The sequence below is a fragment of the Ylistrum balloti genome, unplaced genomic scaffold (assembly GCF_031769215.1).
Source record: "Ylistrum balloti isolate Yb309-2 unplaced genomic scaffold, AGI_CSIRO_Ybal_v1 Utg370466, whole genome shotgun sequence".
Classification (NCBI taxonomy): domain Eukaryota; kingdom Metazoa; phylum Mollusca; class Bivalvia; order Pectinida; family Pectinidae; genus Ylistrum; species Ylistrum balloti.
Genome location: NW_026782307.1, coordinates 615093 through 641969, shown reverse-complemented (window position 1 = coordinate 641969; position 26877 = coordinate 615093). Strand labels below are relative to the sequence as shown.

Below are 26877 nucleotides of genomic sequence, written 5' to 3'. Positions count from 1 at the left end.
AGTTGTCTTTCTTACATGGCAAACCATTACAATTTCAAAGAAGACTATTTTCAAATCCTGAATGAGTCATCTCATCTTGGACAGAAAGTGATAAGTGGACTAAACAGACAGTCAACCAAATTTGCTGCCTTTCCCCATCCCGACGCGTAGCATCCATTTTGAGGGTGAAAGAATGAGAAAAATAAATAAAAAAAACAGATTTGAAATTTGAATCATTGAAAAAAAAAAAAAAAAAAACTTTTAAAGCAAAGTATGTGATGCTAACATGATTTTGGTGTCGAGGCTACAAGGACTAAACATGAACCTTATACAGCCTATAATGAAGCTGTTGTTGTCAAGGCGACGAGGACTAACAGGCACCATGTATACACTATAATGAAGTTGTCAATGTGTTATTGGAGTTATCTAGACTCTCTGCCCTTGATTCAGGACTTTCAAGGTCACATTTTTTTATACCGCTCATTGACAACTTGTGACAGTTGTCAGAGAAATAATTTCCACTGTTCATTTCAGCAACAATATTTTCTCCATTCAAAATGGACTCTTTTTTACACTCTGCTGACATGTTGGTATCCACTTCTCTGAAGCTACTGTCAGCTGGCTTATTCTGATCTGTAGCAATCTTTGCTGACGTAGTGCGATACAGACGTAAGGAAAGAAAGATAAAGAATGCTGTGACCACGTTCGCACATAACATGATAGCCATAGCCAAGTAACTCATCTTCTCGTTGTTGTAGAAGAAACATGATCCCTCATTCTCGCAATCCGTCTGCCACAACAGACAAGCCAGGTCAATCAACTTCCCGAATACGATAGGCCCTGGGATAAACCCTGAAAAAACAAAAAAGTGCAGTTTGTAAAATATGTGTCTCCTTGCAGGCAAATGTATTTAAGCTGAATGTAATTTTGTCTACAATGTACCTAGTTTGTAATTTGTATTTAAAGTAGCTATTTCCTTGTAAATCTTTTGTGTACACACCTTTAACACAGTTTTGTTTAGAAATGAAACATTCAGGGATTTATAAAATGCTGTATTGTTCAGTGAATATACCCATGTCATTTAATATTTTTCATATCAACACATGTGACCTTTAGTGATGCCAGGTAGAAATTAATTAGTGACGTTACCATAGAAACCAAACATATAAAACCTAATTATTTCAATTTCATTATGTGAAATGCTTTGCATTCTTGATGTGATGTCATAGAGGTATAAAAGGAGAATTTTCCTCTGTAACCTTACACCAGTGTAAGTCTAGATACAGATGTCTCGAGAAAAATTTGTTCAGAATACGATGATGTGAGTGGTGGATTATAACACAATATTCAACAGCAATATCTTGGAAGTTATTGTGAACTGTGTCACCATAACATTTGGTGACCCATGGAATATCAAAATTGATGATGTTTAAAATCTTTTTGTGACACCAAACTCTCACATAAAGTGCCAACAACACATCTGCATAGTGAGTTGTCTTATCCTTGGGAAAGACAAATCTATCTTTGGAACCATGGAAAGTGTTGATGCTCCTGTTAAAGGTAAACAAAATTCTAACTGAAAGGACCATTACCTAAATAGCATATTTCACAATAGTCAACTTACCAAGGCATCTGGATACTGTCCACTGAATTCCCAGAGAAAATGCTCTCTGCTTGTGAGGCACACATCTACAAAACATTATAAAGATATTCAACGATGAAGTTACATAAAAAAGGGGACATAACTGTGAGATAAATACCTCTGTGATCATCTACTATCTTATACAATTTTGTGCAACTCATTTTGATTATAATCTTAACACTTAGATTTACTTGTGACATCAAGACAACATAAAATAAAAATTAGTGAAAATGTGTCAAGCAGTTCTGGGAAAGACATCTTTCAGCTCATCAAATGTTGACAATTTACATTATACCGCTGACAAACTGAAGACAGAATCGCTCAGTACACATCAATGGAAAATTTGTCCTGGACCTAACAATACTGAAATCATATATGCATTTTCATTTGACACTTCCAAATGTCCTTTAATATCAAAAATCAACAACATTTACTCATTTAGAAAATTTCTAAAAAAGCATTACAATAACTACTTGTAACTAAGGCACAGCTTACAAATGTTTGTAGTCCCTTCTGAATTAAACCAGCTATAACTGACAATAAAAGTAAGAATTTACATCAGCTAAAATTCCATAATTGCAGTGAAAGAAAGAGGAAGTCTTTATTCAATTATTCACTTTTCGTTTCTATTTATACAAATCGACATCAATTTTCAATTTACTTCCACAGAGAAGAAACGAACAGCTTCATATTTAGCATTTTTATGACTTAAAATTTATGAGTACACAAAGATATTTATTAAAAGTGAAAAAAGTATTATCTTTCGTTTACCGTAGAGTTGCAGTCAGAGCTGGTATGGCGACCATGAACTTGGTAAGTACAAAGATGGTACTGAGGATGAGAAATGGAGACAGAAGTGTACATGTACTCTCACATGTGCCCTGTTGAGCCTCAAACACTGCTGATCCTACAGCCTCCACACAGGAACAGTTACGATATGACTGCAAAAAGATTCAGAACAAGTTACCACATATAACGACAGAAAGGGAAAGTACAGTGAACTAATGACAGAAAGGGAGGTAATTATGCACATTTTTTATTTGTTTTTACAGGGTTAAATATTCTTACAATAGCTAGGGTCATATAAGGTACAATGTCATGAGGGAAATCAAGAGTTGAAAATTAACGACAAAAAAAAAACAGCAATACAGGAAATAAAAGGAAACAAGAGGCCCATGGGGCCTTAACATTCACCTTGACAGTCATCTGGCTAGTACAACAGATATATGACACACAGGTAACAGCAATAGTGGGAACAATCATTTGCATATAAAACAGCTTTAGCAATAGACAGCTCTTTTACCAGTAAGGGGAAAAATAATCTTCCCTTCTTTTTCTCAACATTTCCATATAATTTCTGAATAGTGGCATCAGTGGAACTATGGAAGAAGCTTCAAAATGTCCCAATGGTAGAACTGGAGAAATAGTTTCAAATATATATGATTCATGGAAAACAGGATTTGGAAATCATAATACCATCTGGCCACCATGGCTACAATGTAGAACTTTTGACATAACCTAAAGATGGCAACACTTTGTTAGCTTCCCTTCCATAACATTCATTCTCACAAATTTTCAGCTCAATGGGAAATGAAAAGAAATTTAAAATGTGTTTTTCAAGACGGCTGCCATACTGAATTTTGGACCGACCTCAAAAATAACATTTGGTCAGGACAATCTCAGGGTCATTTTAGGTAAGTTTCAGCTTAATCCCACAGGTAAAACTTAAGAAGTTTACAATGTAAAAACTGTAGGTCTGGCAGACAGCAGACATGCTGATTATAACTCATCCTGAGGTCAGATGATCTGAAAAGCATGATTTCAAGTGTTGTAATGGGGGCAGAATATCTATTCAGGTCTCTTCAATTTCCCTTTGTGGAGGAAAACACACAGTAGGGGTAATTATATATATAAATATACTGACCAGAAGGAATTATTTGTATAACTTCAAATGATCGAGGGGAGGTAATTTTAGGTATAATTCTACTGACCAGGAAAACATATTTATATAACTTCTACTGATCAAGGGGGAGATAATTTTAGGTATAATTCTGCTGAACAAGAGAAGGTATTTATATAATGTCTGCTGATCCAGGGGAAGGTAATTTCATATATATTTCTACTGACCAGGAGAAGGTATTTATATAACTTCTTATGATCCAAGGGGAGGTAATCTTAAGTATTTTACTATTCCATGAAGTATAATTCTACTGGCCAGAAGAAATCATTTGTATAACTTCTAATGATCAAGGGGGAGGTAATTTTAGGTATAATTCTACTGACCCAGGGAGATGTCGTTTTGTCAATGTTATAGCAGCCAGCATAACACGGGGAGTAGAAAGTGATTCCATCAACACCACATACAGGATTGTAGTTATCAGCTTGGGTACAGCTACAGTTCTGGTAACAACTGTCAGAGCGAAAACTACCCAGGAATTTGGTCCTGAAATAAAATCATTATTCATTTTTATTTGTCAATCAAGATTTTAAAGACTTTAACCAAAAAGAATATGATTTCTACAGAAAAATTATTGAAATGATTCATAAGTTCTCAATATAGGTAATACCTACCCTGAGGAGCTAGGTACACCGTACTCGATATTGACACCAGCAAAGGGTACGCTGGGACAGTGAATGAGGAGAAACAGCCCCAGGACTGTGGCCATCGACATCAGTCCAACACAGAGTTTGAGGATTCCTCTCACAGACAGATTAAATCGCTTTACAATGAACCCACCCATGAACGTGCTTAATCCACCAGCCGGAATAATAGCTGCCCCTGTAAAAAGTGATCGTGTTAAAAAATGTTTTCATTTTTCTTATGATAAAAAATTATTTGTTAGCCTCATTTCATACAAATGTCCTATTACATCACAAATGATATTATAGAAATTTATATTTTCTGTGTTAAAAGCGATATTTTGTGACTTTTGAACATTTTAGTTGTTTAATATAAAATCTGCTACTGTTATATTAGTGTTATCAATTATTATATAGTAAAATAGGAAATTAGAGTTGCCATGGAAACTGAAGTTTTATATCATAACCAGAATTGAAATTAAAATCAAATTACATTTTGATGACTAAACTGTCACTTTCATTATACAAATGACCAGTTTGATACATACATGAATTTGCATTATGGTAAACAGTACATAACAGATGGGAAGCAAATAACAGAACTTTTCTGTCATAGTATAATTCTATGTACACTAATATAGAAAATTGTTTTAATTAAATGAGTTTCTCAGTATTACAATATATTACCTACGACATATTTCATGGTTACTTTTTGTACAACATGTCTCTATGTGTAAAGCTGATCATGAAAATATGAGCTATAATTAAGAGAGGTTTATCTCACCAACATATAGGGCTGCTGTTGCGGCTGGCAAACTGAATTGAACCTCTGCAAACTTGGGCAGAAATGTGGACGACCCTGCCAGCACAAAACCTGAAAAAGACAAATAAATTGATCACAATGAGACAGAAATCAATGAACCAGTGATAGATTTTCTAAAAATAGAAAAAAATATTAAAAAACTTTTATTTTCTCTCTATTTACACAAAGTTGTCATCTCTTCATAGACATGTAAAGAATGCCACAGAAAAAGTTTGGTCAAAATCAATCAAACAAACAATGCTTAATGACACCAACGACACCAACAATGGAAAATGGACAGTGTGAATCTATATCAGCGTGTAGGTCCTCGTTGGAAGCAGGTCAGCTAAATAAGACTGTTACTATACAAAATTTGATACTTAATGATAGTTCAAACAGTCAGCACTAATAGCATTTATTACTTTACACATACCCTCAGTTGTTTCAGCCAAGGTCAGGAACACAAATGTAGGGTTCATGAAGAGAACCCTGAAAGATTTATATACATCCAAAATCCCAGTTTTTCTCTCCCCAATCCCTTCTCCCTCCCGTTCTCCATCCCCAAGGGATCTGTCCAACTGACCCCCTGTCTTATATGTCTCCTTCTCGCGCCCTTCCTTGTAGTCTGTCGACTCTGAAAATAATTGTAAAACCATTATGACAGATAAAGACAAAGATGATATATGATTATACAGATACAGAAAGAGATATGTAGGTAGTTTTTTGTTATATAGAGGTGGTCTTTATAGACAGGTTTTTTAAAAAAATATAAACGATCATTATAGACAAGTATTTGTTGTATAGAGGGGATCTTTGTATACAGGAAGTTTGCTATATAATGGTGTCATTTATAGACAGGTATTTGTTGTATAGAGGTGACCTTTATAGACAGGTATTTGTTGTATAGAGGTGACCTTTATAGACAGGTATTTGTTGTATAGAGGTGACCTTTATAAACAAGTTTTTAGCTGCACAGAGGTGGTCTTTTACATTGCATTGGTTGTTTAGATGTGGCCTACATAGACAGGTTTTATATATATATATATATCCTGCTACAGGTTGTAGGGAGGGAACTGTAAAAAATGATATTCTTTACAATATTAACATATTCTTTACAATATTAACATTCTTTGAAGATTAGACATTAAGGGACATGTATACCTACTTGGTAACATTCTGGGGAAACCCATCAACGGGATAGACATAATAACAGCCAATATAGCACCAAAAAGGAAGCCCACCCACCAAGCACCAACAAAACGAGAACTCTCGGAGTTTATAGTCACCCTGAAAAGGAGAGAACAAAGCAATATTAATCTACAAAACTGATCTTATCAATCATTCTCAAGGTCATATACTAACAGAATAAACTACCATGATATATATCTGTAAAATGAAAGTATACACATATTAGTTTTATATCAGAATTAACAACAATGATATATATCTGTAAAATGAAAGTACACATGGTGTGTTTAATGTTTACTGGTGTATGTGAACTGCATTTTTTAACAGGTACGTCAACATCATACGCCATTTAAGATATCTGTAAAAAAAACTTAATTACACACTAGTAAATAACAAAAAAGGAAAATTATTTCTTTATTGTACTTACGTTTGTATTCTGTCTATGTCAACATAATACGACAGCGATACAGCACCAATGATGTAGCCAGCAGCAGGACCCAGTACATTACAACAATGATATATACCTGTAAAACGAAAGCAAACATATTTACGTACTTACAGAATAAACAACAGTAATATATATCTGTAAAATGAAAGTAACAAATATATTGGTATACATATGGACTAACAGAATTGAATATAACATATAATATCATTGTAAAATGAAAATGTATTAAGGAGTGTTGACAAGATTAACACCAGAAAAACATGTCATTTTAAACAGTTTGATCACAGACGAGCAGTATGTAAAATTGTGCTAGAACAAAATATCTCTGAGAGATTTTGGTGCCCACCATTGTTTGGTCTCTATATGTCCTTTAAAAGTTGAATAAGTTTTCTTTTCACTTCTCATCTTTCCTTCATTTTTGTTCATAATTTCATAAAATGTGAAAATTCCTCTGAAAAAATTAACAATAATCTTTAACTGTCAAATATTGCAAGATGGTCATCTGTCCGCCATTCTATTCTCCTAATCAATCCCAAAATCAAAAGGGCCCCATCAGGGATCAAGGTAAACCTACATATGGAATTTGAGAAGAAATTCCATCTGGTATTACTCAAGAAAAAGAAATAACAAACTATGACTGTGAAATCTAGTGTAGCTGCATTTCAGTCTTTTCAGGTGGGTTTTTTTAGTCTCAAGGGGCACAACTTGGATCCAAGAAGAAGATACATATAAATTCTGAAAGATCCATCCAATATTTCTTCGAAATAACAATGACATACTTAAATAGTCACAATCCAAGATGTCTGCCTGTCAGCCATCTTTTTTTCAGTCCTAAAATTAGTAGGGTAAAAATCGAGACCAATGGGAACATATGTATGAAAATTTGAACAAGATCCATCCTGTGTTTCTCAACAGATAGTGATGTCAATTGTCAAAATCGAAACTGGTTGCCTCTCAGCCATTTTGTCTCTCTGAGTCCCAAAATCAACACAGCACAACTGGGAATTGAGGGGAGCATTCACATAAATTTTGATAAAGATCCATTCAGTATTTCTCTAGAATTATTGATCAATGATCATAAAAATTGTTTTACATACAGACAGACAACAGCAATTACATGTACCATATGGGTGTACAGCAATTTGGATCAGCTGATGGGCGATAACATACAGCTCAAAATATAAACTTAATTACAATAAAAATATTCTATGTGAACATAACTTCTTTATAGGTAGAGTAATTGTTTGTGAGTCCAGTACTTTGAACAAATATAAAGACTCCTATAAAGATATCATATTTGGGATATCAAAACTGAAAATTAAAATTCAACTGCCAAAATTATGGAAAATGTACTGAATTTGTGTGTCTTTTGTACAATTTTTTCATAAGAACATATACGATTTAAAGAGTACACAACATTCAATTTCTGATCAGTTTTTGTTTAAAGATCTAGACACGATCTATGAAGGATGAAACAGACAGATAAAACCTTAATCTAGAAATGTAATTGACCTAAATCTGTTTCAGGGGGTACATATCACTTAAAAGATATCCTGAATTTTTACTGCGTTAATTATTTTACAACATAATTCTTTGGATATATAGCCCTATAAAATGTATTTACATATTCCTTACAGACAGGTGAACCAACGCTGTCCTCTTAAAACCAAACCATGAGTGTTTACAGTCAAATATTGGCTCTCTCTTCGAAAGTGCACCCCATAAAAATAATACACAGACAAATAGATGTCCCTGTACGAACAGAATATTGTCTAGACATACAGACAAATAGATGTCCCTGTACAGACTGAGTTGACTAGACACACAAAAAATAGATGTCCCTGTACAGACACAGTATTGACTAGACACACAAATAGATGTTCCTGTATGGACAGAGTTTTGGCTGGACACACAGATTGGTACATGGAAAGACAGGGTGATGTACATGTGGACGGACTGATTGCATGGTGTATGAAGAGACAGTGATGACAGGACATACAGACAAAATGACATTACAGCCAGAGTGATGTATGGGCAGACAGATTGAGTGATGACTGGACAGAGTGATGTATGGACAGACAGACTGAGTGATGACTGGACAGAGTGATGTATGGTCAGACAGATCAAGTGATGACAGGACAGAAAGAGTGAGGTATGGACAGACAAAACAAGTGATGACTGGATGAGTGATGTATGAACAGACGGAGTGATGACTGGACAGACAAAGTGATCACTGGACAGACAAAATGATGACTGGACAGACAAAGTGATGACTGGACAGACAAAGTGATGACTAGCTACTCAGACAGTGATGACTGGACAGACAGAGTGAGTTATTGATACTCAGACAGAGACGACTGGACAGATGGATAACTGGACAGACAAAGTGATGACTAGCTACTCAGACAGTGACGACTGGACAGATGGATGACTGTATACTGATCACATCCATGCTCTTTCTTGATTCGCTAGCTGGTAGATTATATTAGAGGGCCCGATGTCCCTTAAAGGTCATCAGATGAACTCTCCTAGAAATTATCAGAAAGTCACAAATGGCAGGTTCTGTTCATGAAAACATTTGTGCAATCATGTTACAAAATGACTACTGTGGTTACCATGTTGAAGTTTTGATCAGACTGACAATAAACAACAATATCTGTTTCTCTTTCTTAACAAATTAAACCCCACCAAATATTGTTTCTCAATGGTGTGAATTAAACTTGAGAAGTAGTTCAGAATTTTTCTTCAAGATGAGTAATGTTAGATTTTGGACCAAACTAAAACATAAGATTTGGTGAGGCAATTTCAGAATCACTTCATGCATGTTTGATATCATTGCCACTCCCTGATAATGTTTCAGACTTCAAATTGGGTGAATTCCAACCAGGAGTAGCATTTTGAAGGAAAATACTGCCTAATTTTACTTAGTCCTTAGGTGTTGAATCAATTTTCTGAATTAAGAACGAATTACTCACCCTTAATGATGTTTCAGACAAAATCTAAATGAAATCTATTCAAGCCTTAAGGAAGAGTACTGTATTGATTGTCTAACTTCCAATTTGGGGCTCTCTAAGTTCCCTAAGGGTCAAATAAACTTTCTGAATTTACCCCCAGTGATGCTACAGACCAAATTTGGTTTGAATCTATTGAGGTATAAAACAGAAGTAGCATTTTAAAGGAAAAGTTTACAGACTGCAGATTAGTGCATGGCGAACAGGAGACGGCATAACGACAAATGCCTGACGATAGTAAAAGGACCTGGAAATGGATATTGTTGGCAATGAGTGTCAATAAGTACAGAAAGGTGATGAATTTTACATAGATTTTGTGGAAGACTTACCTAGATACAAGGACGCTGAGCGAACAGGAACACTTTCATCCAAAAAAGGCTGTGCTAATGTAAATAAAGGCACACTTCCTACGCCCATTAATAGCATGGCTAGGTAGAACACATATTTGTAGTCGGAGACGGACAGATTACTAGTCGAGGCAGAATTGGCAGAACATGACGACGATCCATTAATGAGACAAAGCTGATCATCATCGACACGTCCAAAATTATATACATCGGACGTAAAGTGTGGTAATGAAAAAATAAATGAACCAACAGCTATGGACATCAGACCCAGACTTATGTATCGTGATTTCACACCGATACCGCCAAAATAACTGATCGGAATGAGACTAATTGCTGACATGATGTCATAGCAACTAGCAATGAGTCCAGATTCAGAGCTGCTGAGGCTGTATCGTTTCTCCAATGAGGAAATCACTACACTGATGAGGCCGTTCACAACCATCCCCTGTAATGAGACAAAAATTTAAAAAATGAGAGAATAGATTTTTGCCTGGTTCCAAGCAGGTGCATTGAACAGTACTAATTGTAGCACAACAACCATAGCAATCTAGCTGTATACTCACTGGATCCAAAGATCACAAAATGGCAGGGCTTATTCAAAGAAAACTTTCATCATAAGCGACCATCAAAATTGAGAGTCTGAACTTCTGTTCTTAAATCATCTATAAATATCATTTTTTTTTAATGTTAACAATTAATTCTCTGGCATAATTAACAATTACACTTCTAGGTAGCTGATCGATCGTAATGCTGCGTCCTTTGAAAATTGCAAACATACTTAAAAAAATGCAAATCACTAATTCATACCCTCGCAAAATCTCTCTTTATACCGTAGCGTCTATTTGATTTGGTTTCTTTTATCTTTATCAAAGAGATGACAGATATCGACGGTTTTCTAAATAGATAAGCAACGTTCAGATCCTGTTTTGGACAAAACATGTATCATGAGGGTAAAAAAAAATGTAGAAATGAGAGAGAACCGTTGCATTTCAAAGATGTATTTGATAAGGCATTCTCTGTTACATTATGTACATCAAAAATCAGCTGACAAATCGCAGTTTATCTTTTTTCACCAATATTTCATTTTCTATGTACAAATTAATCAATTCCATATGCATTTACACTACAGTAATCAATGATTATCAATAATTCTGTTTGTCACCCTACCATATAAACCAGCCATTTTTCATTTACACATAGGCCTGAAACGTCCTACCTAACAATTAAGGATTCACTTATCTTTAGATGACAAGGTTATAATAGCTCTGCCAATGTTAAAAAAGAATTGTAAACAAGCATCTAAGATTTTTTAAATTAAAAAAAAAAGGTTCCATCATTGAATGCTTCTGACATCTTTTGATTGTTAGATTAAACGAGACAACCTAATTTTCCTGATGGGAATCTAATCTTGATGATGAAATGCCAGTATATTGACAATCTGTTAGAGTTGTCTATCAAACGGAAGCTCACAGTGTGCTTCCTCAGTCTGCAGGGTATTCATATTTATGTGTAGGAAATTGTATAATTTGAGGATCTTGTCATGTGTACATAGTACAGCCACACCGACCAATAAATATACAACAAGGGACATATTCTGGCCGTAAAAACACCAGATAGGAGTCAATTACATTCATTTACAATTCAAATCAAGAAACACAACAGCAAATAATAGTTAGAAGTATGTCCAACACAAAAAATGAATAGACAATCGAATTGGTAAACAGCTTTCTAATCATTTTTATGCCTATCAGTTTTACAGAATTATAAAATGTGTTTTTATCTTCCTATTCAATAAACATCTATTCAAAATCAGTTGGACTTGGTGAATCGCTGATAACTATTCTTTTTAGACAAATAAATGAGATTTATCACAGGATGTCATTCTGCTATGAACCAATCCCACACACATATTTAATAGGTAAATACAATCTTTCCTTGGTCATAAACTTGTCACAGATGTTTAAAAACTACATGTTGCACTATTTAGATTTCAATTTTTTTGACAGAATTATCTCCCTTGTAGGAATTTTGTATTCAAAAGACCTTGAATAAGACACCACTTGAATTATGATTTCAAGGTACAAGTAAAAAAACACAACAATATTAAATGGCCAGTTCTATTTAATTCAACGATAATAAACTGTTAAAGTTTTCTGAGTGGTTGACATAGTGAACTTTACACACTTGCAGATTTTGAAGGAACACGCTCAGTGTTTCCGTGTTGTACATCATATACAATATAGGCCATGAATTGTAATACCTATTCAGTATATCATTACCATTAAAGCTCCAATATACAAATCATTTGACAAGTTAACGTGATACAGATAGTTTCTGAGAAAACTTCCACTTGATAATTATGTAAATATTAAACATTTAAACATACTTAAACTGATCTATTCAGAAACATTTGTTGTTGATGTTGAAACAAAGAAGTTTTACAAAAGTGTATCCCGCAGAAAATACAAACTGATGTTATACAAAGTTAAAAGGGCCTTTACAAAAAACCCACCAATTTATATACTCGGTGTAAGAGTGTTTTCAGTTAAATTGCCATGCCACACCGTGCTCTAAGTATTTTTGTGATGTTAAATCATAAGTTGAATAGAGGCGTATAGACATTTAAGGGCTTGCTGTTTAGTATATACGTTTATATCAAATACAGACCTCTTATGGAAACGCCAAAAGGAATTTCCAACTTCTGTCTGGCAACTGTCGTAAATGGTGGCATGTATACATGGAGAGAATTTCATTCGCTTCCATATCAACGCCAAGCAAAATAGTGTAATGAGTATTTTTTAGTTAAGTTAATTCTTGCCAAATTTATATAAAAAGAATATTTTTTCTCTTTAATTTTTTAGAAAATGTTGCTCATTTTATGGGACTTTAAACCTTAATTTTTCCAGTCCTGATGTTTTTATTGTACTGTGTGATAATTGTTTTGGATTATAACTTGTAGCAATGAAATTGCCAACAACTTGGGTTTTTTTTAATTTCAGTGGCCACTTAGAGGAAAATTTGCTGAAAAGACATTTATAAAATTCCAGCGAAAACAACAAAAGTGGACAGAGTTTTGGCAAATGAGGATCCCCACATCTATTGCTGCACTGGATGATATTTAGGTTCACGATAAATACATAATGAAGATGTCATCTGTTTACACTTGTCAACAATCGGAAGTAAACAATTGAATTTACCTTGTGTCATACTGTGTAGGCGATGAACTCACACCAGAGTGCAGTGTGTACATCTTTCTATTAATTCCCATTTCATGTATAAATTCCTGTCTCGTTAAGCCTTTACATATATTACATGTTTTTCTTCTTTTTTGTTGCTAGGCTTCACATTTATCAGAAAAAATTGTACAGTCACATATCATATTTTTTTTAATATAATTATGTAGACGTTACTTATACAGTGTCGGACATGCTAGCCTTCGTGTAATCAAGTACACAAGACATTCTCACTTCAAGGGTGAAAGCTTGAAAGCTTCCTGATGATTAATTTGCATGATACGCCCTTAAGTGATAAACTAGATTTCCAACTAAATTCTTCTAAGTATATCATTCACCAAAACATGATGTCACAATGACTGGAACAACACTTCACCCTCTAGAGAACAGTGTATTAAGTGTTTATCGTACGTCTGCAACAATCTACAAGTCCATGTATGCTTAGAGTTGTCACATGTTCATGTAATTAAAACGCCTCACTGACTCAGCTGGACTCTGCCAACCGAAATTGTTCCGATTATGCAAGATGACAGAAAACACCAGGATTACAATTTTGTTTATTTACCTCTTTTTTCATAATTTTCAATGTGTATTTCAATAATTGAAAACAGCTGTGTCAACATTATGATGGGACAACAATATAACAAGAGGCCCAAAGGTCCTTAATGGTCGCCCGAGTCACAATGGTTCTTGTAACATGTCATAGAAATAATTTTGCTGAAATAAATGATAAAACTATAATTCTATTGCACAGATAATGCAAATGTAAATTGTGTATAAATTAACTGTTGTCCTATGCTAAGGCTTCTTACCAAGTTTGAATTAAAGAAAAGAAATTACTCTCAAGATTTTAGTTTTCATTTAAAATTTTCCATCCCGGAATAGTAGAACATCTTTGAAATTTCAGTCAATTTGTCCCCTTTTTTGGCCCCTCTCATCAGACCCTGGAGGTCAGCTAACGTTAATATCCAATCAAAGTGTCCGCTGATGTCTAATAGAAAAAAACTAATCAAGTTTGAACGATGTCTAACAGTTTTGCATCCAAAACCTGGCGCACTGAAATCCTTGATATAAAAATCAGATATTCTACTGCAAGAACATGCACACTTTCATGAGTATTGCCTGTTTTACATGTTCAAATGGCTGCTCATATCATGGTCTTTACAAATTCTTTAGGGAGTATAAATTGTAACTTGACTGATATCTATGTGATGGATGTTCTTCATGTGTAATATGGAGCTTGTTGACAATGAAAGGAATCAAGTGCCAGTAGGTTTTTTTCTTGGTCTTAATTTTCTGATGATTCTCCGTACACTCATTCATCGATCAGCTTTGACAGTCAAGACAGATCCTAGTCATTGTGTAAAAGCTCATTAGTTCCTACCTCGTAATTACATTTTCTGGGCAAACCTTGTAAAAAAACAGAATCATTTCCTGATAAGCACACACCTGGTTTGACCATGTTGTTTCTCGATCAATCAGACACATGGTTTGACCTTGTCAAGTGTCTATACCAGCTGGCAGAATTATTCTTCAGGAAGCAATTTTTTATATATAAATACCCTCCCTCTCCCCTTCCAATCCCCACCGAAAATCACCTGCTTATAACACGCAAGTGAACACAATACATGAATGTATAACGTATACCTTATAGATAGATGTTCATGCTTAACAATTCAACCATGAAAATTGCTGGTGTCCGAGAGTCGTCAGAGTATTCCTAAAGGTTTTGGTCGTCTCAAATTGATTCTGGATTGTATGACCATAGAAAACGACTTAAAACGCTATGTGATGCCATCTCCGTATGTCACATCATCATGCCTAATTTAGCATTGCACGGATGATTGGCAAAAGTGCCTGCTGTCTCAAATCACATGACTGTATGATTAAGTGTAGGTGAAGCGCTCTAAAATGGCCAGAGACATGTCGTCTGCCTATATATGATATGTACAATCCTGCTAACTGCAGATAACCTTGATACAGATGTAAAACTGTGGCAGGCCAATTTATTGTATTTGAGTACTTTCCTGATGCACAGCTCCCAAATTATGTGCATGCTGTTTTCACAATCTGTTGTTTGTTGATGTTTTTGAAGTTGTTGTCTATCACAGTTGAATTATTCATATCCTTTTCGAGACTGAGTTTTTAATCCAATACATTTTTAGCTGATATCGTGAAGTTTTTTTTTTTTGAAGTTGTACGTGCTTTGTGGCCTAAACTGCATTGCGTATATTTTCCTTTTTCTGTCATGCTTGAGTGATTTGACTTCTGCTCTTTTTGGAAAGCTTTTATCTTCTACCTTTTAGAGTTATGCTTCAATGATTAAACTATCTACTTGTATATAGTTACTGTGTAATAATCAATTTTTGTGAGTTTTTTTTTCATTGATTTCATGGGTAACTTTAACAATCCACAAATTTATATGTCGGGAAAAATGACACACAGTCCAGGATATATGAAAAACCGTGAAATTTGAGCCAAACAAAACTATATGATTTTGATTTTTCTGTATGGTTGAGTGATCTTAAGATCAGATATTACTAATATCTACATCATATTACAGTTCTTTACATAGACTGAGTTCCCTACCAAATAAATGCAGAACACAGAACCTAGAGATATGAACATACCTGCTGTGCTCAATGTATTTACATTTGATGTGAAGCATGTGATATTATTTTAAGTCGGATCACTAAGATAGATACATCCAACCAGTCTACAGTATGTAGTCTGTAAATCAGAACAAATACTGAAAAAAACCCATAAATATAAATAAATATGCTAAATAAATGGTGTTTTTTTTATAAATCTTAAACAGAATTTAGAATTTCTACGGTAACTCCAAGCTTGTGATCTGAGATAAATCTGGTCACAATTCTTATTGTATATTTGGGTTCGAAATCTCTCGGTCCCATTGACAACAGCAGTGGTATATACCAGAGCATGATCTGAAATTGATTTTTCTTAATAAGTTAATCTGATGATTCAGCAAAAACCATCTACCAAAAAGCAGTATATATAGTGTGTATATAAAAGATGTATAATCGTTGAGCTTTCTAGCAATATATATATAATAGGTCAGGCCATTACTGTGCTGGTCGACACCAGTTAAAAAAAAACCACATCAGATGTACAAACACCAGAAAATACGGTAATACAGATTATTTGTCATAGTGTGATCGATAAGTGATATTTTCACTATAGCCAGGAGTGAGAGCCAACAGCTGTTAGCCAGCATCAGCAACCAATATCCATTGTGGCTAATATACATATTGACACTAAAACCAATATTCATGGAATACTTCTCAATCTGTGATTCTCAGAATCAGCGGTTTATCTACAAGTGTTGGTGAACAATCAGTTCTTGTGATGATAGAAGGTTATAAAATCCACGAACAATTCTTCATTTAAAGTCTTTAATCCTTTCCAAATAAATACTGTTACATATATATTGTATAGATTCTTTAGGTAACACTTGAAAAATTGAAAAGTAATGAACAGAATTTTACACATTTAACAAATAGAAATTTTGGTATGACATTAACGCATGACCACATATCCCCTTAATATACTGATATGTATTGCAGAAGGAACAAGAAGAATCTCGGACGTAAATTACAAACCATGGCTTATAATTAATGATAAATGGGATCTGATGGTAAAGTTGTATTCTGTTAGCCTACAGGACGAAGCCTTACAATAAGTTTCTATCTCCAAACAAAGGGCAAGAACTGTGCTTAAAATTATTTTTTTTGACAGGGATTAAAAGTACATCAACAGCCCACATACCAAGATTGATTGTGAAAAGATCAAACTGGACAAGGGTTGAGTACTAATAAAGGTTAAAAGTATCAAATATTCACATTTAGAAATTATCAGCACTTCAATTTAAAAATTTTTCCATTTTCCGTGGTAGGCATAATATGATTACTAATTATTTAAATGACACTTGTCCTGGATAAAATTGATCCAAACAACCAGCTTGTCTACTGGGATCTGACATTTTGATATGTTTCTGATTATAGAAAGCCATCAAACTGTCACACATAATAATAACATAAAATAATATTTCCCTAAAGTGTCCAAACACTCTGTCAGAAGGTCAGAGGTTACAGCATCCAAAAGGTTAAAGGTCATTACATCTAAAGGCCAGAATTAAATGCTGAAAAGGCCAGTGACCAGTAGTACAGTAGTGTGAAAATTTAGTGTGGTATGTTGTATACAATTTCATCATGCTGTTTTTAAACACATTCTTGTGTGTCACCAGATTTTACACTTTCTGTTTAATGTATTGTCACTGTAGCTATAGATCTCATAATGATTTTGATCGAATTTCCAGAAAATGGCATCATTTTCCCATATTTTATTGCCTGAACTTAACCAGAAACACTATCATTTTGAAGTGTTTATTTTTCATTGTTTTTAGTTTGGAATGAAATTGCAAAAACAAAATCATACTTTAGAAATAAAACTGGATGAGAGAACCATGCAAATAGTCTTTTTCATGCATTCTTTCTATGTAAGATACATTATTTTTACTTCATGTTTCCCACAAATCTGCAAACATTTTAACAACTCTCTGAATATGTATGAATATTAAATTGTTTTGCTTATTTACTAAAAATATCTTAAATACACATAACCATGTAAGCAGTGAAACACTTATGTATAAAAGGTATATGAGATATTGTTCTCAATTTGTTATGTCACACAACAAAGAAGGGCCATAACTCTGTGAATGAAGCTTAGAAATTTAGCACAGAACATTTTGCTGGGCATAAACATTTAGAAGATGTACACTGGTGACTTAGATACATATCAGACCCTGGGAAAGGCCTTCACAACATACAGTACAAAGTCAATGGCCTGGCCTGCTCTCACTACTTGATAGTTTCCAGACTTTTGTGTACATTGTGGTATGGTTTAAGGAGCCAAACCTGGCATCAATCTAATGAAATACCAGCAATCAACATAAGAAAACTTCAACACCAAACCAATATTTGAAGACACCTGTTTAGTATAAGTAGTCTTAATACACAAGTTTCAAATTCTGTTATCTTTAGACAAATATCAGGTGAATCTGTTAACTTTACCCAAATATCCCGTAGATCTGTTAACTTTATGCAAATATGCAATGGATATATTAACTCTATGCAAATACCCGGTGGATCTGTTAATTTTTTGCAAATATCTGGTGGATCTGTTAACTTTATGCAAATATCTGGTGGATATGTTAACTTTATGCAAATATCTGGTGGGTCTGTTAATTTCATGCAAATATCTGGTGGATCTGTTAACTTTATGCAAATATCTGGTGGATATGTTAACTTTATGCAAATATCTGGTGGATATGTTAACTTTATGCAAATATCTGGTGGGTCTGTTAATTTCATGCAAATATCTGGTGGATCTGTTAACTTTATGCAAATATCTGGTGGATATGTTAACTTTATGCAAATATCTGGTGGATATGTTAACTTTATGCAAATATCTGGTGGGTCTGTTAATTTCATGCAAATATCTGGTGGATCTGTTAACTTTATGCAAATATCTGGTGGATATGTTAACTTTATGCAAATATCTGGTGGCTCTGTTAACTTTATGCAAATATCCAATGGATATGTTAACTTTATGCAAATACCCGGTGGATCTGTTAACTTTATGCAAATACCTGGTGGATCTGTTAACTTCATGCAAATATCTGGTGGATCTGTTAACTTTATGCAAATATCTGGTGGATCTGTTAACTTTATGCAAATATCCGATGGATATGTTAACTTTATGCAAATACCCGGTGAATCTGTTAACTTTATGCAAATATCTGGTGGATATGTTAACTTCATGCAAATATCTGGTGAATCTGTTAACTTTACGCAAATATCCCGTAGATCTGTTAACTTTATGCAAATATGCAATGGATCTGTTAACTTTATGCAAATACCTGGTGGATCTGTTAACTTTATGCAAATATCTGGTGGGTCTGTTAATTTCATGCAAATATCTGGTGGATATGTTAACTTTAAGCAAATACCCTGTGGATATGTTAACTTCATGCAAATACCCGGTGAATCTGTTAACTTTATGCAAATATCTGGTGGATATGTTAACTTTATGCAAATATCAGATGGATATGTTAACTTTATGCAAATATCCGGTGGATCTGTTAACTTTATGCAAATATCTGGTGGATCTGTTAACTTTATGCAAATATCTGGTGGATCTGTTAACTTTATGCAAATATCTGGTGGATCTGTTAACTTTATGCAAATATCTGGTGGATCTGTTAACTTTATGCAAATATCTGGTGGCTCTGTTAACTTTATGCAAATATCTGGTGGATCTGTTAATTTTATGCAAATATCTGGTGGATATGTTTAAAATCTTAAGACAGAAACTGTTGTACTGGCACTGAAAACTTTGGCACATTTTGGAAGCTTACAACCATTTTTATAGCTGTTCTTTTTGGATAGCCTAATTATCTGATGCTAATAAATCACACACAAATATAGTTTATCTTTTTTTTCAGAGATTTTTCTGCATTTTTCATTGATAAATATTGAACAATGGTAAAACCATTCTAAAAGATAGTTTTCCTGTTTTTGTCAGAATTACAACCAGACTTTGAAGTAAATCCTCCCTCTTCTGCAGTGTATGTAAGTGGTTTGGTGTTCCCCCAGTGTAGGTGTTTTGTGTTCCCCCCCCCTCCCCTGTATGTGTAGGCGGGTTGTTTGCCAGTAATGGGTGTAACCCCATATTTCTGTATTATTAATCTTACAACCGTTGGTTGCCCATATCCTGTTCAGCAGAATATAAAAATTCTTTGTTACATTCTTTTGTGTCTGATCAAGCCAAGATGACTTGCATCTAACTTTTAAAATAAGAACATGAGTACAGACACCAGGAAGATTTTTTTTTAAATGTTTGGTTTATCTACTTGGTTTATTGTCAACAGCAACATGCAAGCACTTTGAGATGGAGGAGTCACCCTGTAGTAGCTGGTGACTACCTCACTGAACAACATACTGGAGGCCCATCATATGCTATCCAAAGCAATTATAGTAAAGTATCTTACCTCAAGACACAACTATTTCGATAAAAATGTATTTGTTCTTCAGCTTTCTGAGGAACACAACCTACCATAGGTAATGGAGTGATGAATTAAGCATCTCAGTTCTTCACTTGAGGTTACGTAGGCCAACAATGGTTCTAGACTGAGCTAACACATGTGGTCTCAGTCCTGATTAATGTGTGTAGGATTGTTTCCAGCCCAACAAACAATTGTACATCTAAAGCCTTAAACATGATGTATGTTAAACACAACTACAATGTATAGTCTGGCTTCTATACGATCCTGTCGACATATGTCCAGAATTTTATCGGCACATGTTTGTTGACCCTGTAGATCTAATCGGCAACGCGAGTTGGCTTTCTCTTCGGAATCTGTTGCACCTAACATCACACCATCAATCATTATATCTTATAAACATCCTGAAAAAAACCCTGTATACATACATATAATCTGTCAACTACAGATTATATAGTCACTTTCACTGGAATAACAGATGGATGAAAGATATTAATAATTGCAGGCAAGAGCAAAACAAAGGCACAAAACATATTCTCTAAACAAAACAAACACATTTAATTACAAAGAAATGATACTCAATACAAGATACAGGAGGCCAGGTCAGGATACATGGACAGACGGTAAGACACAGGAGGCTAGGTAAGGATACATGGACAGACGGTAAGACACAGGACCCCAGGTCTGGATACATGGACAGACGGTAAGACACAGGAGGCTAGGTAAGGATACATGGACAGATGGTAAGACACAGGAGGCTAGGTCTGGATACATGGACAGACGGTAAGACACAGGGCATGAGGTCAGGATACATGGACCCCAGGTCCGGATACATGGACAGACAGTAAGACACAGGAGGTCAGGTCAGGATACATGGACAGACAGCAGTAAGACACAGGAGGCCAGGTCAGCATACATGGACAGACGGTAAGACACAGGAGGCCAGGTCAGGATACATGGACAGACGGTAAGACACAGGAGGCCATGTCAGGATACACGGACAGACGGTTAGACACAGGACCCGAAGTTAGGAGACATGGACAGACAGTAAGACACAGGAGGCCAGGTAAAGATACAAGGACAGACGGTAAGACACAGAAGGTCAGGTCAGGATACATGGACAGATGGTAAGACACTGGACCCCAGGTCAGGAGACATGGACAGATGGTAAGACACAGGAGGCCAGGTCAGGACAAGGTCAGATAAACAAGACATATGAGGCAAGGTATAGGTACATTGATTAAATGACAAGACACATGAGGCCAGGTCTGGATACATGGACAGAAGGTAAGACACAGGAGGCCATGTCAGGACAAGGTCAGATAAACAAGACATATGAGGCAAGGTCAAGATACATTGATTGAATGACAAGACACATGAGGCCAGATCAGGATACATGGACAGAAGGTAAGACACAGGAGACCAGGTCAGGATACATGGACAGATGGTAAGACACATAAGGTGAGGTCAGCATATATGGACAGATGGACAAGACACAGTAGGCCGGGACAGGATACAAGGATTGAATGACAAGACACAGGAAGCCAGGTCAGGATATATAGACAGATGGTAAGACACATGAGGCCAGGTCAGGATATATAGACACATGATAAAACACAGGAGGCTGGGGCAGGATACATGAATATGACAAACACTAGGAGGCCAGATAAGGAGAGATAGACACATGAAAAAGACACAAGCTCCTGCATCAGGATAGACAGACATAGACATGATATAAGAGGCCAGGTCAGTACATACAGACAGATAATTTGTCTGGACAAAGAAGGCTAGGCCAATACAGATGATTGTAGACAAAGCATAGAACGCTGGGTCAGAATAGAGGAATGGATAAGATACAGGAGGGTAGGTCAGGATAAACAGACAGATGATCAGACGGACAAATGAACATATACATAATCAAGTAGAGATGAGACAAGAGTTCCACATCAACAACAAAAGAGAATATGCATCATTCACGGAAATTTTCATGGAGAAATGAAATTAAACAAACCATTTCACTAGGTAAGTCAGTAATTGGAATACAGCTTGCCATGAGTCATGGTCAGCAAGATTTATAGGGGATGCCAAGTTTCACCTCAACCCCAGAAAATCTTATGATTTCTAGACTGACAGCTGATACATGTGTATGTATATAATCAGCACTATTGGAGTAGTGGTTTGGGAGTTAATAAATATTTCTTGGCTAGGTAATTTGATGCACTAGATTGGGAGTTCTATGTCTGGACAGGATACAAGCTAATAATTGTCTTCTTTCAATGTACATGTAGTAAATTTAAAACATTAAATCATAGACAGTGTTTCATACACAGTAGCATCCAAAAGTCTAAATCTGAAATATCTTACCTATTTGTTAGTTTGTACAATTTTTAACATATATAATATTTAATGACTGCCAAAGGAATTAAGATGGGTCCCATATACAGGTAATATTGTTGTGTATGAAATGTCACCCTGACAAGACATCAAACTGCAAGAAATCAAGTCCTTTTGTCCTTCAATTTCTATCAAGCCATGCATAATACATAACAAGTCTGTGCTGAAGACATGACAATGTCTTACATCATACAAAATCCAAAGACAAGACACATTTCCAAACATGTACATAGGTCACGATGGTGTCCCACATATATAAAAAAAATATGACTAAGCCAAACTTTCTCCATGGCAGTTAGTCGTGTTTAATCCTAGTGTGTAATTAACTTGATTTTACAAATCCATATCTGGTATGAATTATGTTTGAATGGCAGGTTTGGTGCCTTAATCACAAGCCATGGTCGTAATTATTTCAGGTGGGGTTTCTTTGTAGTAGTTGCTGGCTACCTCACTGAACAACATAAGAGAGGACCATCACATGCAAGCCAGTGAAAAATGCTTTACCCATGGACACAACCACAACAGCACAGACCTGCCCATTTATCACCTTCCTGAGAAATAAACCGCCATAGATAGGGAGTGTCCAACCATGTACCTCTGATCTTCATATGAGGTTAGGTGGTATATATGCAGGCCAATTACACTACGATGTTCATTAATAGATTAAATTTCAAATAAAAAAAAATGTGACCAGATGAAGATTCAAACTCTGACCTGTGAACTCATTCTAGTGACCAAAACTCTGTGAAGTCTTGTTCTGTTGTCTCTATATAACACACTTCAAAGGCTCTGAGAGTAAATTCGTATTTTCAATATATACATGTACGTTGGTTTTGAGCCAATGTTTCACCAAAGAACTGGAAGATATTATCAGCAGTTTAGAATTAGACAAAAAATGATCCCTTTTCAATCAGATAAATTGTGTTTTGGAAAATATTTAAAGGTCATTAGTCCATGTCTTCTGAGATCTGATCAGTTTTTATTCTTTCCCTACAGCTTTTGACATCAAATCATCTTCTGGATCAAAGACCTTTCTGAAGGACACAAGAATGCAGAAGAATTGGATTGAGTTGTAACCAGATGACTCATTCCGTTTGAGCGCCTTGGTTCTGGGTTTGAATATCAAAGTGACTATTTTCATCACACTAATAGACTTGTAGTATATCATCCATAATTTGTATAACAAATCTTTGGCTCTCTTTCTTACATTGTGTCTCGGGTGTTGTAGAGTTGTCAATTACCACTAGGATGTTATATACAATGAAACATATCAGGTAGCTATACACATCAGTTAATGAAATTACCTATATTTCAAAAGGAATCATTCTAATAGATAGAAAGGATGATATTATCAACAGTTTTCCAAATACATTTCAGATCAACATTTCATCAATACAACAGGATAGACTTCATCTGTTACATGTAATTTTTGCTGTATTTACAGCAAATTCTGAACAGGGACATACAAATTGTAAAGTATGTTGTCCGAAGAGTAATAGCTGTTTATACATATGGTTACCATTACCAAAAGACTGATAACCAAATAAAACTGGTTAAAAAACCTAACGTCATTCACATCAGTGAACAAATTATCTGGCAATTATTTGATCACAATGGAAATGGAGCCAAAAACTGTGTTATACGAATATTGTCATTGGAGATTAAGACATGTACGTTAAATATGTCTCATTTTGGTATCTACAGAGCATGTATCGTTCACCTGGTTTAGTTTACTGAAATTGCTTCATTTCAAATAAAGGAAAAGTATCTTTTTTCTCCCTAGATGGCCCATCTCCTCTGCTTTTAGAGGGGTCATATGCAATGTTTATACAAAACAAAGTTATCATCCCCCAAGGATGCTTCAGATCAAATTTGGGCAAAATTGAATTATTTGAAAAAAGGAGAATTTTATAGAATTTGCACTATTTCCCTTAATGAGCCCCATGCCTCTTGCTCCAGGAAGAAGAGACCCACCGTTAAACAAAACTGTTCGCTTTTACCCAAGTATGTCTTAGGCCAAATTGGGAAAAAACCTAAACATTCCATGAGAAGAAGAATGCTTTTATATAAAAAAAAATTCTTTCCCCTATTGTGCCCTTCCCATCCTGTCCAAAGAGGTTGATATCCATTGTTTATACATAAGAAATATCCCTTCATCATGACCCCAAAAATGCTTCAGACCCAACTTTGGTCAAAATCCAATCATTCCTACAAAAGGTGAGGGATTTTAAAGAATTTGCTTTATTTCCCTATTTTTGGCCCTGCCCCTCCCCCTCCCCTGCAAGGGTACAATGACCCACCATTTATACAAAGTTGATTCTCATTCACCCAAGAATGTTTCAGACTAAATCCGGGCAAAATCCAATCAATCCTGCAGGAGGAGTATGATTTAAAAAACAATTGCTTTATTTCAACCATTTCAGCTGTTTATGACTAGCAGCTATTGACCTAATACAGATGCTGGACGCAGTGCCTTGGCATAAGCTCACCAGTCCTTTGGACCAGGTAAGCTAAAATTCATTCATGCATGTTAGACTTTACCTACATGAATGTCACATATATGTAATTTTGCACCATGGAAACCCTTCACATAAAATGGCTATAGCAATGCACAGATCACAAAGTACGGGTGTAGTGAAGATAATATATTATCACTTTAGATTAATATGAAAAATTATGATATCTAATATTGCCTGATGTCAACAGATAGATATATATAGTAGTCAGTAATTTCTGTAGGAATTTTTAAGCCATTCAATAACATCATTTCCAAAATTTTTATGAGTCCAACTACTAAGAAATATAGAGGTTCTTTTAGAGTTTGAGTGAGTCACCCTTATGTGACTCCGAAAATTCACTGAAGAGTAATTCTTACAATTCTATGTTCCGCAACGGGCGTCAACATTAAGGTAGCAACGATTTGTAAACATCTGCTCCTGACACCTAAAATGCTCCGATTGAGACAAAAAAATCTCTCAAAAGAAAACTTGAAATTTTTTTAAATTACTTTATAAAGAGAGAAAATTGCAACAGATCCAGACTAGCGATTCAAAATTTAAACGCACACTTGTGATTTCAGTGCATTTTTCTGTTAGCTTGTCTTTACCGGTATAAAAAGGCATTAATTTGTGAACAATCTAAGTGTAAATTTCAGAGATTAGAGTGATATATATAGACAGTCCACCTAATTAAAACATAGCCATCTATAAATCAAGTCAAACCTTCAGATCAATCTAATTAGCTTCTGTAGACTTGAGGCCCAAGGCTGCACAATCAAATAACACAAATCTTATAGCAGACACCAGTGTATGTCTAAACCTGAAACAGTGACTTTCATGTTATTTTTACATTGCCTTTTGAGGTGAATCAATAACAGCTCGTGCAAAAAAGCTTGTTTCACGAAAATTCTGAAGTTTTAACATCTTTTACATGTACAAATACTACAAAGGACAAGGATTACTGTACATTCTATATACTGTATCTGGACTGCATGGATGAAATTTTTTTTACAAAACATTAATTATATAACATGGCATTACATACCTGTATAAAGGAAGCTCCACAAAGGCACAGAAGTAAATAGCGAGGACTTCGGAACCGCTGACAACATCTTGGCCGGAATGGACCCCAGCCGCACGTTTCATGATTAAGTGAATCAACATCCTCACCATGTTTGGCATTCATGGAAGCATCCATGTTTTCAGTGTATTGACTTTTAAAGCTTTTGACTGACTAGACACGGCCACAACATCGTAGTAAACAGATGCAGCAGCTAGCACTGTACAACTACCATGAATGATAACACTGTCGTCACAACATCACCACAGCAAAATCCATTTTTGCACTCCAGACTCTTGGTCCAGTTTATCTGTAGATAGATGTATCAATGATTATATTGATAGGATCGGTAAAACAAAGTCTGTGAAGCTTAGAAATCACACATACATATCTAATGTATGTTAGCCTTACTGCTCTCACTCATCAAATAACCAATTACCAGTAACATTATACACCCGATAACAATCACTTTCTTCTTCATTAACAGATTGGATTAACTGTTTCCAATATCCTAAATCAAACACGAGTATCAGTAAAGCCACAGAATGCTCCACAAAAACAAATTTAATAGACACAAGGGGTTATGTTGGGCAATACCTCTGTCATTAAGG

General features: G+C 35.1%; 1 protein-coding gene across 1 annotated transcript; it reads right to left on the bottom strand.

Annotated features, from left to right (window-relative positions):
- Window positions 1-370: 370 nt before the first annotated feature.
- On the bottom strand, window positions 371-26404 carry LOC132555269 (solute carrier organic anion transporter family member 4A1-like). Its single transcript, XM_060219623.1, has 11 exons — window positions 26252-26404; window positions 9980-10442; window positions 6619-6715; window positions 6169-6290; window positions 5437-5637; window positions 4986-5075; window positions 4193-4400; window positions 3905-4064; window positions 2393-2562; window positions 1604-1668; window positions 371-831 (listed from the first exon to the last, which is right to left on the bottom strand). Exons 1-11 carry the CDS (start codon window positions 26402-26404, stop codon window positions 371-373), a joined length of 2190 nt encoding a protein of 729 aa, XP_060075606.1.
- Between the last annotated feature and the right edge of the window lie 473 nt (window positions 26405-26877).

Excerpts from the sequence above, each read along its gene's own strand:
- LOC132555269 (XM_060219623.1), bottom strand. The coding sequence starts at position 26,404 with ATGGATGCTTCCATGAATGCCAAACATGGTGAGGATGTTGATTCACTT. Across the intron at positions 6,716-9,979 it reads CTCAGCGTCCTTGTATCTAG|GTATATATCATTGTTGTAAT; the intron begins GTAAGTCTTCCA and ends TTCGTTTTACAG. Across the intron at positions 5,076-5,436 it reads CTTGGCTGAAACAACTGAGG|GTTTTGTGCTGGCAGGGTCG; the intron begins GTATGTGTAAAG and ends TGTCTTTTTCAG.